The sequence below is a fragment of the Lygodium microphyllum genome, chromosome 15 (assembly GCF_053477565.2).
Source record: "Lygodium microphyllum isolate KBCC chromosome 15, Lygodium_microphyllum_v1.1.10, whole genome shotgun sequence".
NCBI lineage: Eukaryota > Viridiplantae > Streptophyta > Polypodiopsida > Schizaeales > Lygodiaceae > Lygodium > Lygodium microphyllum.
Window position 1 is genome coordinate 106,802,530 of NC_141149.1, and position 13,604 is coordinate 106,816,133.

Genomic DNA, 13,604 nt, shown 5'->3' on the forward strand with positions numbered 1-13,604 from the left:
GTAGTCCAAACAAGAAAGCACTTTCATTCCTGTTTGACTCATGTATTCCAACCGGTAGTGCCACAAAGAAACGCTTGGCTGCTCGGTCACAGTAGCAACATGATCACTCACACTAGATACATGGAGAGGATACAAAGTATCACTTTTACAACCTCTGGCAATTACTCTAGATCCCTTACAGATCTTCCACTTTCCATCACCAAAGATGGACAACACCATGTCGATCCCCTGTATAGGCAGAGAACCACTCTCGATGAGGGGTGACATGAAAGGAAGCACCTGAATCGAGAATCCAGGTATGCATGTCCTCATCTATATCTGTAAGTAAAGCATGTGCAGTAAAGTGTGAAGAGACAAAGAGTACGTCATTCCCACTGTCACTGTCATGAGTGACTACATTCACCTCTTCAATTTTGATACTGCTCTTCTTAGGTTAACTCTCTTTCTTCTCTTCTTTGCTATCATCTGTCTTCTTGTCCTTTCCTTTCTCTTTCTTCCATTTGTAGCACTCATGTTCAAAGTGACCCTTCTTGCCACAATGATGGCATTCAATATCTTTGCCATATGATTTACTGCATCCCTTGCTATCAAATTTGCCTTTCTGCTGTGATTTGCCCCTAGTATGCAAAGCACTGGAAGACTTATTGGATGTATTGTTCTACCTATTCATTTCTTCCATGAGTAGAGCACTCTCTACATGAGCATACAAGTCCAAAGAGCATATGCAGAATCCAATCCTTCAATGTTAAACAACAAGGCATCAGAAATCGATAGCTCGATAGTTGAGCGTGCAAGCTCATTTAACTCATCCCAATCGTCCTGTTCCATATCTGCGGGCTTTACCCCTTTTGTCTTAATCGGATTTGCCTGCTTCTTTTGCAACAGGATATTGTAGCATTGTTTTTGCCAGATAGCAAAGTTATGTGCTCCTTCAAGCTTCTTTATGTGCATGAGATTACTGTTGTCACTGCTGCTAGTCATGATTTTCAGCCCAAATGTGACAAAAAATTCAGCAAATGCAAGCCCAAATTGTCACACAAGTGACCAAGGTACAAACAAGTACCAACCACCAATAAATGACCACGTAGAAGCAAAAATTTCAGATCTGTAAGTAAGTTTTCAGAAGCACCAAACCATGTGCTACAACATTCCACAACTGATTACAGCTGTTCCAAGGGCAGATGCATCACATTACATGAGAAGTCCCAAATGTTAGCTGGAATTTCTGTTGTACATGTACCCACGGGCATAAAATTTGACACGCACGGTCAAAAATCCCAAAATTTTGTGCTCAAAGGATTAACCATATATCTGAGCTGTCTCTGACATGCATAGAATAGGCCAATTTTGCCAAAATAGAGCAATTTCAGCAAAACCTCCAAATTTTACTGACCAATCTATCCCAATTGCATTAATACATGTTCCCAAAAGCGTAAACCGGGCAAAATTAGCAAAATTTCACAAAATTTTCCAAAAGCCCCAAAATTTTCGGGTCCAGATGTGCACCAATGTTAGCCAATCTGACTCAACTGAACATAATTTCACCAATATAGTAAAAGCCCCAAATTTTATGGTTCAATGTTGAGAAATTTCACTCAGATGAGCAAAATTCCATTAATTTTGGTTAAATCCCCAATTGAAATGCATACAATGTCCGCAATTTCTGACACAGATGTCTCAATTTTGCATGAATAGTGCTCAGTCTAGAGAAGCCCCAAATTTTTGGGTTTAGATTTTACGAAAATTTGAAGCTGTGCCTCCACACATGAACCCTCGATAGGGGAAGATGAATTTCAAAAAAGGTTTTGAAGAAAAAAAATAGATGATGAGTGACTGGTCCGTTGACCCGTCAGCTGGTGCCCCTGAGTCCCGTTGGTCTTGTCCTTGGCACGTCCTGTCGGTCCTGTCCGCCGCGCACCAATAGCCGTTACCCCACTGCCAGCCGTCGCCTACAAGAAACGTATTCTGTCGCTCAGCACCTGGTCTATGTTTGACAGTCAACCCTCCTGTCGATTGTCGATCTGCTACCCGCCGAGAGCTCACCTGTTAGCTGGCTCACTTCTGACGTCTCGAGAAGCGTGCACTCCTTGCATGCTCTGATACCAGTTTGTAGTGGTTGGGAGTGCGAGGATCAAGATAGTCAGTGGCTGTTAGCAGCAGAGAGAGAGACAGAGAGTGAGAGTGATCACGATTTTTTTGGGTACAATGACAAGTGTACCACTTTAGGTTTATATATATATATATATATATATATATATATATATATATATATATATATATATATATATATATATATATATATATACGAAAGTACAAGTGCTAAGGGTGTGTTCACACCCGAGCACATTAAAAGGCATGAGGGTCTTTATTCCCAACATAGGACCACTGAATGACTATGATGAAGGTGGCAAAAGCATGAAGCTCGAATCTTTCAATGGGGCACAAGATAGGCTAAAAACACTTACTTTTATTCAACAGTTTGAAGTAGCCTATTCTAGAGGCAACTTCATAGAGGCATCTAAGATATGCAAGGCAACCTTATTCTTGAAGGGAAATGCATTGCAGTGGTGGTCTATACTTCTCATTCAAGGAGAGGCACGTACCACTTGGGTCAAGTTCAAGCAAATGTCTGCTTCAAATTGGTTGACAAGTTCCTTTGAAGTAGACATTATGACAGCATAGAATTAGTTGGATTCCAAGGATTACAAGAACTTGGATTAGTGTAATAAGAAGTTTTGGGATGCTCTGTTTCCCATTACTTCTTATTAGTCAGTACCACTCCATGAGCAGGTAAAGTATGTTTGTGATTTGCCAAAGGGTATATGGGGTTTTTGCATAAAGTCCATTGTTTGAAGCATGTTTTAGCTCATAGAAACCGCTACTACAGCTAATTCATTGCTGTGTGGAAAAGATGTAGGGTTCTAAGACTTCGATGCCAAGTCACATGTCAAAGAGGCTAAGATTGAGAAAAAGGGAAGAAAGAGTGGGAAAAATGATGCACGACGTAAGGAATTGATGTTTGCAAATAAATGTTTTATTTATGAGCAGGAAAGGCATATGGCAAGGAGCTGTCCTAATAGGCAACAAGCTGAAAAAGATTATAACTAGGGAAAGAAAGGCCAAACCACCGCTAGTTTAGTGTCGGATATAGTGGCAATTTAGCCGCCCAATGATGATAGTAATGAACTTTGTAGAACATGGGGAAAAATTGGAGTTTAGCATGCATTGATTTTTCTTGATTCAGGGTACAATCAAATTTCATCTCTCTTGGTATGGTGGCCCGCTTAGTCATCAAAGAGGGTGAGACGAGGCCCATGGGTGAGATTGGTATGGCATGCAAAGCTGGTCACTCCTATCATTGACAATGTTCATTTGTACATTCAGAGTTATGTGGACAACGAAGAGTTTTTTATTGCTCCTTTGGAAGGATGTGATGTCTTGCTTGATATGCCTTGGTGCAATTGTGTGGATGTAGTTATTGATGCTCCATGATAAGATCATGACCCTCTTTCATAGAGGCAAAGTTTGTACTTTGGATGTAAAGTTGAAAGGGAAATTTGTTCTTATTATATTTGCTTTTGCTATTTCCAAAGCAATGAAAAAATAATCTTTTAGCTTACTTGGTTTTCACTAAGGATAAGAGTGATAATGAAAATGTTGGGAATGTGACTCGTTTGGATAAAGATCGCATGCCATTTTTGCAAATGTATGCTGATTGCTTTTCTTAATTACTTTTGGGACACTTACCACTTGAAAGGCTTAGAGGATCATGACATAGATTTTATGCCTGTAGTAGTAGCCCTTCTAATAAGCCACCTTATAGAGTTAGTGCAGCCTAGCAAGAGGAGATAATGAGTCAAGTTAATAAGCTGTTACAGAAAGGGCTGATTCAGTCTAGTTTATCTCTGCTTTGTTTTCCAGTGCCTCTAGTGCAGAAGAAGAATGGGTCATGGCGCATGTGCATTGACTATCATGCTTTGAAAAAAATCCCGATAAAGAACAAATTTTTGATCCCTAGGATTGATGATATCTTGTACATATTGCAAGTGGCAGTCATTTTCAGCCACATAGACTTAAAGTGGTTACGATTAGATTTGGATTAGGCCTGAGGATATATTTCAGACAGCCTTCCAAACATCTTTTGGTTTGTATGAGTTTCTTGTCATGCCATTTCGGCTTACCAATGCTCCTACCACGTTCAATAGAGTTATGAATCGCATCTTTCAATAACATAGGGAATTTATGGACACTTTCTTTGATGACATGATTGTCTTGACTCTTTTCGAAGAATGAGACCAAACATTTGGCAATAGTATTCAATGAGATGCACAAGCATCGATTGTTCATTAATGGCAAGAAAAGTAAATTCTTTTTATATGAGATTCTCTTCTTGGCCACATTGTATTGGTTGATGGCATTTGTATGGATCTTGCTAAAATTGAGGCAATTCATTCATGGCCACATCTTTGGAATGTTCATGAGATCCACAGTTTTATGGGTCTTTGTTCGTACTACAAGAAGTATGCACTTAACTTTGGTGAAATTGCTTTTCCATTGCATGCTTTGTAGAAGAAGAATGTGCCATTTAGATAGACATTAGTGGAAATTTTAGCATTCAATGGATTAAAGGATAAAATGACTTCAGATCCTATGCTTGTATTGCATGATCTTAGGACATCATTTGTTGTCTAGTGTGATGCATGTGAGAGCAACATTGGGGCTGTTTTAATGCAGGATGGTTGTGTAATTGCTTATGAGAGTTGTGTTATCCATGGTGCAGAGAGGAATTTGCAAGTCTATGAGAAAGAACTACTGGCTGTAATTTTTGCACTTTCTATATGGAAGCACTATCTTTTAGGGGCCGATTTCTTAGTGTAGACAGACCATTAGACTTTGCGCTACTTCTTGACTCAAACGAAGTTATTTGAGATGCGTATGTGGTGGGCAAACTTCTTGTCTATGTTTCACTTTTAGATTATGCACATAGATGGCAAAAAGAATTTAGTGGCTGATGCACTTTCTCGTAAGCCTGAGTTATCGATTGTCAGTATGGTTTATCTCATTGAGTTGGATGCCATGAAGTATCAGTATGCCGTTGATTCAGATTTTGGAAATGTATATGATCAGCTTTGCATTGGCTAGAGGCATGGTCACTTTGTACTTTGAGAGGACTTTTTGATGATGCATGGATGGCTATGTGTCACAAAGTAGTTGAGGGCCAAGGTGATGACTGAGAGGCATGCTCTTTCTTATGTGGGTCATAGAGGTATTGATGCCACAGTTAAGATAGTTGAATACTTCTTTTATTGGCTAGCTTTGAGGTATGATATTGAGCAATTTGTTAGCACATGCATAGTATGTCAGAAAGTTAAGTATGATAGGCAAAAGATGTCGGGTTTATTGCAACCCTTGCCTATTCTTGATAGGCCTTAGCAGAGCATTGCTATGGATTTTATCTTGGAGCTTCCACATACATCTAGAGGGAATTATGGGATATGGACTATCATATGTAAGTGCAGTAAGTAGACCCACTTCATTCAAGTGAGGAAAAAGATAAAGGATGATTATACGGTACCTCTTTTTATGTAGTATGTGTCTTGAGTATCATGATATGTCAAAGTTGATCATTAGTGATCGTGACCCATGGATGACAAGTTTGTTTTGGAAAAGATTGTTTGAGAATATGGGCATAATCTGAAATTCTCTTCATCCTTCCATCCACAAATTGATGGTCAATTTGAGTAGACTAACTCTTCTGTTTTAGATCTTTTGAAGTGCTATGTATCAGACCACAAAGTGCAGTGAAAACAATATTTATCGTTGATTGAGTTTGCATATAACAACATGGTGCATAGTTCCATTGGTAAGGCTCCTTTTGAGGTGGTAGAGGGTGGTAAGAAAGTACCCCCTATTTTGTACATAGAAGATAAGATCTTTGAGGTTGATCGCTATATGGAGAGCATGGATGTAGCTTATTAGAAGGTTAAGTATGTGCTTCAAAGATCACAGGAAAAGAAAAAGAGAGCAGGTGATCATCATAGCCATGCTTTGTACTTTGCAGAGGGTGATTATATGTTGCTGTGTTTTGAAAAGGCATGGCTGAAAATGATGAAAGGCAAAGAGAGATTATATCCAAAGTCAAGTATGCGATGCTATGGGTATTTCAAGTGTTGGAGAGGATCAATGATGCATGTTATAGGTTGAAGTTGCCTCCACATTGACGGATGCACAATGCCTTTCATGTGAGCTTGCTTAGGCATTTTCATGGTGATGTACCAAAGGATGTATTTGCTGAAATTCAAGTTGAGGTTGAAGAGCTCAATGAGATACTGGTATTAGAATAGATTCTGGCATACAAAGAGCGAAAGATCAGGGATAAGGTTTTCAAATAGTACTTGGTGAAGTTTCAGAACTATTCACCAATGGATGCCAAATGGATGGAGGAGGATGACTTGGCAAACCATCCTCAATTGATACTTTTCAATTAGAGCCAATCAGGGTCAGCAGAGTATTACGCGATGCTCGTGAGGGAGCTAGCACCTCCACTTCTTTGTGATAGAGAGCTCTAGATGTAGTGGGTCTCGGATGTTTTTGTGAGTCTTATGTTATGTTTTGTTGGCTGGTAATTTTCAGCATGTGTTGGGCATATAGAATGATTGAACAATGGTGCACAATGTTGTGTTGACTATGATGTCTTGTGGAAATTCTAGAGCAATACTTTGCTTTTAATGCATCTGGTAGTGCGATCGGGAATTATTGCAAGGATTTTAAGAGAGAGGGTTGTCATGACGACAAGCTTTTTTGCAAGTCTCACTTAACATGTGGATTACTTTTTAATCACATGTTTAAGTAAATTTTGCATATGTGAAAGGCAAAAGTTGCAATTAGTTATGTCGCACAATCACTAGATGGTATCTGGTGCCAATTATTGGCCTAAGTCATTTATTTGGCTATAAATGTCACTTGTTGGTGATAGTAGAGATGTGGCGTTAGACTATTTTTTTGGGCACTGAAATAAGTATTATATTAAATTTTAGTTATTTTAGACATTAAATTTTCCAAAGGAAGGTTGCGTAAAACACGGTGAAGACATAGAGAGAGAGAGAGAAATATTCATTCTTGCTGGAAATACATCGTGAGGAGCTGGAGCAGCCATCATGAGTTGAGTTTCAGCCATTACTAGTAGGCGTCTACAGATTTGGAGCAGCCGACAGTTGCACGAGATCCTAGGCAGTTGGTAGGCTGAAGGCGTTAGTAGATTTTGGGTCTCCAAGTGTAGGTGATAACATTTATTGTTGTTGGGATAGGGCAGTAGCTGCATTTGGCTTATTTTTAGTCATTTCTCGTGACAAAACTCTGAATTTTGTCTCTTCTTCGCATTCTCTTTCATTCCCCCACCATTTCAAAAGCCTCACTTTGAAGATCTTAGCATTTGGATCCTTGGGGTTCAGGAATTTCAATTTTCAAAGCCCTAAAACCCTAATCTACAAGAAAAATTAGGGTTTAGCAGTTGCCTCAGTAAGTGTGCCCGACATCGAAGACTCCAAGACCTGAATTATTCAGGGCTGAAGGTGATTTTCAGCTGAAATCAGGTGGACGACCAGCCAGCCATCAAATATGGAGCATTTCCACCCTTCTCGAATTGGGTGAAGGCCAATTGATTGCTCGAATCAAGGGACAAATCAGATTGAAGGCTTGGTGGTTATTTTGGACAGCAAGGGGAGTTTGGATTGCAAAGGAAATTAGGAGGTTCCCATTGTAAATCAACTTCTACTTCAATAAATCAAAGAAATATTGAAAGGGGCGCCAGCTTCGGGGCCAACTAGGTGTCCATTGTCCAAAGATTAGTAGGTAATTTTTTATTTTCAGAAAACCATCCCCACCCCCCCCTCCCCCCCCTCGACTGTTGCAGCTCATGACAGGTCATGTGGAGGAGGTGGGGAGAAAAGCCGGAAGAGGAGAGAGAGATGAGCATTGGAGGTGTACTGCCCACAGTAGAGGGACCCCAGAACATGTCAGAAGCAGGAAGAGCTGGCAAGGAAGGTTGAAGAAGTGTCACATGAAGCCCACACTGCCATCAATCAAAATTCTAAGCATCATTCATAGGCTTTGCAGATCTAAATATTCCATGAGTAATCAACATTGTTAAGTTGGCTTGACCAAACAGCCATTTGATAGGCTTCATCTATTGCCCCATCAACCCTGATTTGAAGCACATAAAAGTAACAATTGTTAGTGCAGCTATTTGCCACAGAAAAGCAAAGTTAAATTGAAGCTATGGCCCACCTTTCAAGAATGAAAAGAAAAGAAACAAGCCAAAAGAAAGGCAAATAAAAAAGGAAGTTACAAGTAAATGGTGTGAATGTGTTTAAGTATCAGAATTGCTCCATTGATGTTCATCAGTAAAAACACATACCTTGTCCTTCAAGCTCTGGAGTCAATTTGACTATGCGGCCTTCTCTGGACAATCTTTGAGCAAGGTATAGCAGATGCATGTAATCCATTCTTGCATTCTTTTCTTGTTTATATCAAGTTATTTCTTTCCTTTCCTGATACTTGCAGTAAGATCCTCCAATTCTGGACTGATAATGGTAATAATATATGGCGGATAAAATCTCTTTAGCAAGATGGGCCTCAGTTGGGATGATAGGCCATTCATTGGTGTGCGAGCATCTCTGTATTAGATAGAAGGGAAGCCGCTTCTGTTTATAGGCTCCTGTGTATTATAAAAAGATCATGCTTTTTATTTTAAGCTGGGAGAGGGGCTGGGGGCAGGGTTAGGGGCTTCTTAATCAGTTCTTGTGTTTGTGTTCAACTCCCTGTGAGTGTCTCATTAATAGCACATTCATCTTTAGAGTGACAGAAGAGAAATGCAAACTCTAAATCAATTTAGGTCCATGCCACAATAATTTTTGGGAAATATATTTTGTAAATATGTGTGAAGGTCATGCTCCTTTGTTTTCCATGATGCCAGTGTGTCATTTGGTGGTATACTTTGAACTCAACGAACACTATCATGATGAGTAGTGTTTTTGTTTGAAATAGTTCTTCAACCATCTAGATTCTGGTCCTTCATGCCACATTGATTGCATGTCTTAACAGTCTTTTTTTCGGGCCCTGTATTAGTGACCTCTGAATGGACGTTTAGGCTTGCAGGAATCAAATGGGTTTATCATCATTGAAGCAAATGGGGGCCTGAATCAGCAACGATCATCGGTATAGTCTCTCGTAAAATAGGCCATTTGCTCAAGACCATAGTTCTGTATGGTAGAGGCCAGCACTATATTCACAGCTTCCTAGAGCACTCCTTAACTTAAATGCACCTTCTTTCTCTTTGTCCTCATGATCTGAGTTACTGCAGATATGCAATGCTGTTGCTGTTGCTGGACTCCTAAATGCAACTCTGGTTATACCAAGTTTTCATCTGAACAGCGTCTGGCAAGACCCAAGGTAACAGTTCTGCAATGTATGTGAATGCTGATCGCAGTTTGTAATACCTTTCAGACACAAAATTAGTGAACATACTGTTCTGTTCCACAGTTTGTTTGGAGACATTTATGATGAGGATTACTTCATAAACTCTCTTATGGATAATGTAAGAGTGGTGAGACAACTACCTGACTACATCATGGAAAGTGTTGGAAACAATGTAAGCCTAATTTACAATTTCAAGGTAAAAGCATGGGCGCCTGCAAGCTTTTATTTGGAGGCGGTTCTCCCCAAGCTACTTGAGACTGGGTAAATATCAAAAGCTGAGACTAATCTTTAAGATACGTTGTGCTACTAAAACTAGGTGACAAAAACATGTTTTTTGTTCAAGCATAGAACTTGTTGTCTGAATTGATGATGAGCTTTAAGCCCCATCTTTTTGTCCATTTCGCCTTCCACCTTTCAATTCACCCTAGAACACAGCCAACTTCAAAAACCTGCAAACTGGAAGGACTCCTGACTGGAGGCAGGCACTGCGTGCTGAAAATAGGGCTTCAGCGAATTTGGAAACCAGTGACCCTATTTTTAAGTTTGAGTATTGTAATGACTTGGGAAGCACATAGCTTCGGAGCCCCTTTTCTGCACCAGTTAATAATTGATGTGAAGGTAGCTTAGAAATTGTCTACTATGATCTTGTTCTGCCAACGATTAAGAAGTGTTAAGTGTTTCCATTACTTTGTCTATATTGGCCTGTGATCTTTGAGTGATATTGGTAGCTGTGTTCTAATCTCCAGGGTCATCCGCATCTCTCCCTTTGCAAACCGACTTTCATTTGATCAAATCCCTCGAAGGATCCAGCAGCTTAGATGCTATGCGAATTTTGAATCTCTTAGATTTGCTCAGCCAATTGCAAAGATGGGGAAGCTGTTGGTTGACCGCATGATGCACCACAGTGTTAACAATGATGGAAAGTACATTGCAGTCCATCTCCGCTTTGAAGAGGTGGTGTTTCTTCAGAAGTTTTAAAAACTCAATTGTGTCTTTTTGTTATTTTATGTTTTGAGGACCAAGCTGACATTGTAATTGCACCCTTTGTTGATGCTGATAGGATATGGTAGCATTTTCTTGTTGCAAATACGATGGAGGGGAGGATGAGAAGCGTGAACTGGATGCTGCAAGAGAAAGGGGTTGGAGAGGGAAGTTCAATCGGACTGGTCGTGTTATCAATCCGGGTGCTATTAGGATGGATGGAAAATGTCCGTTGACACCACTAGAGGTCTGTTGTTAGTGTTTACTAGTAAGCTTCTTATTGGAGTGATTTTTTTTGTGAGTAGTGATTCCTTGGAAATTTTGGGGTTTTGAGACCTTGTATGTACCAAATAAGATGTAATATTGTCTATTCTTTCAACATGTTGGCTTAGTTCTTAAATCATGCCAAACTGTCATGTTGGCTCGTTTCTTAAATCATGTCAAACCATGCAACAGAAATGCCATACTCCGCCACAGTTAACTTCCTACTCTAATCAACCAACATCTATGCAAAGGGGGAGTACAGGATCTGTTGCAACCACAAGCTTGAAGCATTTAACAGATACAATCACCATAGATTTCACATTGTGACTACTAAGATCACAAGCATAGTTTACCCAATGCATGCCCAAAGACTCCACACTTTTGTTTGTAGTTAAAACAGTTCTAAAAGAACCAGAGTTAAAAAATTCAAGACTTCATAGTTGCAGGATTGAACAAGGAGGCTTCCTAACATACATATTTAATGAGGTCATTAACAAGCGAGCATATGAAACTGGTTTCGAATCAATTTCCAAGTTGTTTTGCAATTTCTTCAATTATGGAGCCTTTCTTTGTGAACTCAGACCATCTAACTTGTCCCTGCAAGACCATTTATAACCTCTATTTTGAAAGCTTTACTTGAAGAGGTTTATTTGATTTATAGCCAGGCCCTGAAATTCCAGCCCTGCATTGCATAGTGAAAGACATGCTTCCTGAATTTGTCCCAAACTTTTTGATGCAATATATAGAGAAACATTTTGTGTCAGATACCTGAAAATACTTAAATACAGCTGGAGAGCTACTGTTGTAAAGAATGTTCTCTCTACCGCTTTCTTAATATAGTCCTGTGAAACATCTATTAGTTTCATGTTGTGAAAGTGGGAAACTGGAAAAGCAAGCGCACAACTTTTTTTGTAACCAGTGAACTTTCTGGTCCTTTGTCAGGTGGGGATGATGTTGAGGGGCATGGGTTTCCAAAACAATACACCCATTTTTTTGGCAGCAGGAAAGATTTATAAAGCAGAAAAAAATATGGCTCCACTTCGACAAATGTTTCCATACTTGCAGACAAAAGAGTCCCTACTATTGCCAGACGAACTTGAGCCTTTCAAGGTATGTCAGAGGTTCAGTTTGTTTCATATGAATGTGACCTATCAGATGCATCTTTCTTCTGGAATCTAACAACATACAAGAAGCTGTTCATCTTGAGCATGCACTTGATAGTGTTGACATATGCTGGGTTGATGCAGAAATATTCTTCTCGATTGGCAGCACTAGATTATACCGTATGTGTCCATAGCGAGGTTTTTGTGACAACTCAAGGAGGCAATTTTCCTCATTTTTTGATTGGACATAGGCGCTACTTAAACAATGGGCATTCAAAGACCATCAAGCCTGACAAAAGGAAGCTAGCTGTATTATTGGATTCTCCTGACCTCAGGTTTGCTTCACTATCAGAATAGAGATGATGTTAGTGCTGCTTTATACTCATCATAACTTGGCACTAAGATGGTCAGTCTGCCTCTGCTGCAGCTGGTCATCCTTTAGAAGACAAATGCAGGCCATGCTGCAACACAGCGACTTCAAGGGCCATGAACTTAGAAAGCCCAGTGCTTCAATTTACACATACCCTGCACCAGACTGTATGTGTTCTCACAAAGAAAATCAGTCTGCTGCTGTTTCAATACAGGAGGCTGGGATTACCACCACTAACAGCTCTGTTGGTTCTCTGCCAGGCTAGCTCAGCTTGTCTACAGGCATCTATTTGTAATTACCTTCATTTAGTTCACATACACCAATTATTCATTTATTCTTTACTCCTAGGCATCTAAATTGCTTTGATGGAGAGCCTAATTTTGATGATGCCTAGTTTTGATTGCACAAAGGATTCTATGAAGTCAAAAGGTGAGTTGGAATGGATTACAGAAGGAATAGAAACATGGCAGGTTGCTACTCAACATAGGTAGCTCTATTGCACGGCCTCCTTAGACAAGTGACTCGATTGGGACAAAATGACGGGCCTTCCTAAATTTTGACGTTGCCCTATTGTAGGTAGTATATAGGGCGTGTGAGGTTGTAGGCCCTTAATATTATTCCTTTAGGTTGCTCTCAAAGGATGTGATATTGAGGCCCTCTCCCCGTAGAAGCAACACATACAATGCGTAGGGATTGGCTTTTGAGAGCTCTCCTTGGAGACGCTGGAGGCCTTCTCTTACCAGGAGTCATATACATCCCTAGATGGGCACACACTTATCAGCTTGATGAAAATGAGCTACAATGATGACGTCCGAATGATTTCTTTCACAATGCTCGAATGGTTTCTTTTGGGGGACAACAAATCCTAGAATTATCCACCTTTCATCAGGTTGCAAAGTGGGCGCAATACAATCAATTGTGTATGACTCTAGATTTGAGTAGGCATATGATGACGTACAACGGAAGGTCCTTGAGGGTTTTATTGTGTGTGGGAGGTATTGTTGGCATGTTAGATCTCTATATGACAATGATGTGCATCATGATTATAGAGCTACAAGATAGTATCTTTATTTTCAAAAGGTTAATGTGTCAAAGATGTTCATGGGCCATGTGCTTTTTCTTTTTGGATAGTGGTTGTATCTCATTACAACTAGACTTCAAGGCCTTAACGCTTATTGTATAGCTTGTTAGGAGTTGAGCAATGCACAATACCTTACTTGTTATGGGTGAGCAAGTGATGTTGGAGATAGTGTGATTATTGATCAACTTGAGCTTCCATCTAGACTACTCGTTAGAGAGGGCATTCATCGAGGGCTAGATGGATACATAAGGTCATATTGTAAGATATTTGGGCTTTAAGTTTGTAGTGACGTCTCATTATTTCTTTTTGCTCAATGTGAATGAACGTC

General features: G+C 39.8%; 1 protein-coding gene across 2 annotated transcripts in view; it reads left to right on the forward strand.

Moving 5' to 3' along the window:
• Positions 1-13,309, forward strand: part of LOC148024878 (O-fucosyltransferase family protein) — a 38,224-nt gene extending 24,915 nt beyond the window's left edge. The window contains exons 3-10 of one of the 2 annotated variants that reach the window (XM_087694548.1): positions 9,149-9,216; positions 9,362-9,450; positions 9,541-9,738; positions 10,224-10,431; positions 10,538-10,705; positions 11,665-11,832; positions 11,970-12,160; positions 12,253-13,309. In XM_087694548.1, coding sequence (XP_087550674.1) covers positions 9,149-9,216; positions 9,362-9,450; positions 9,541-9,738; positions 10,224-10,431; positions 10,538-10,705; positions 11,665-11,832; positions 11,970-12,160; positions 12,253-12,460 — 1,298 coding nt within the window. In that variant the 3' untranslated portion in view covers positions 12,461-13,309. The remainder of the gene's footprint in view (positions 1-9,148; positions 9,217-9,361; positions 9,451-9,540; positions 9,739-10,223; positions 10,432-10,537; positions 10,706-11,664; positions 11,833-11,969; positions 12,161-12,252) is intronic. The other variant, XM_087694549.1, reaches the window with a different exon arrangement.
• The last annotated feature ends 295 nt before the right edge of the window (positions 13,310-13,604 follow it).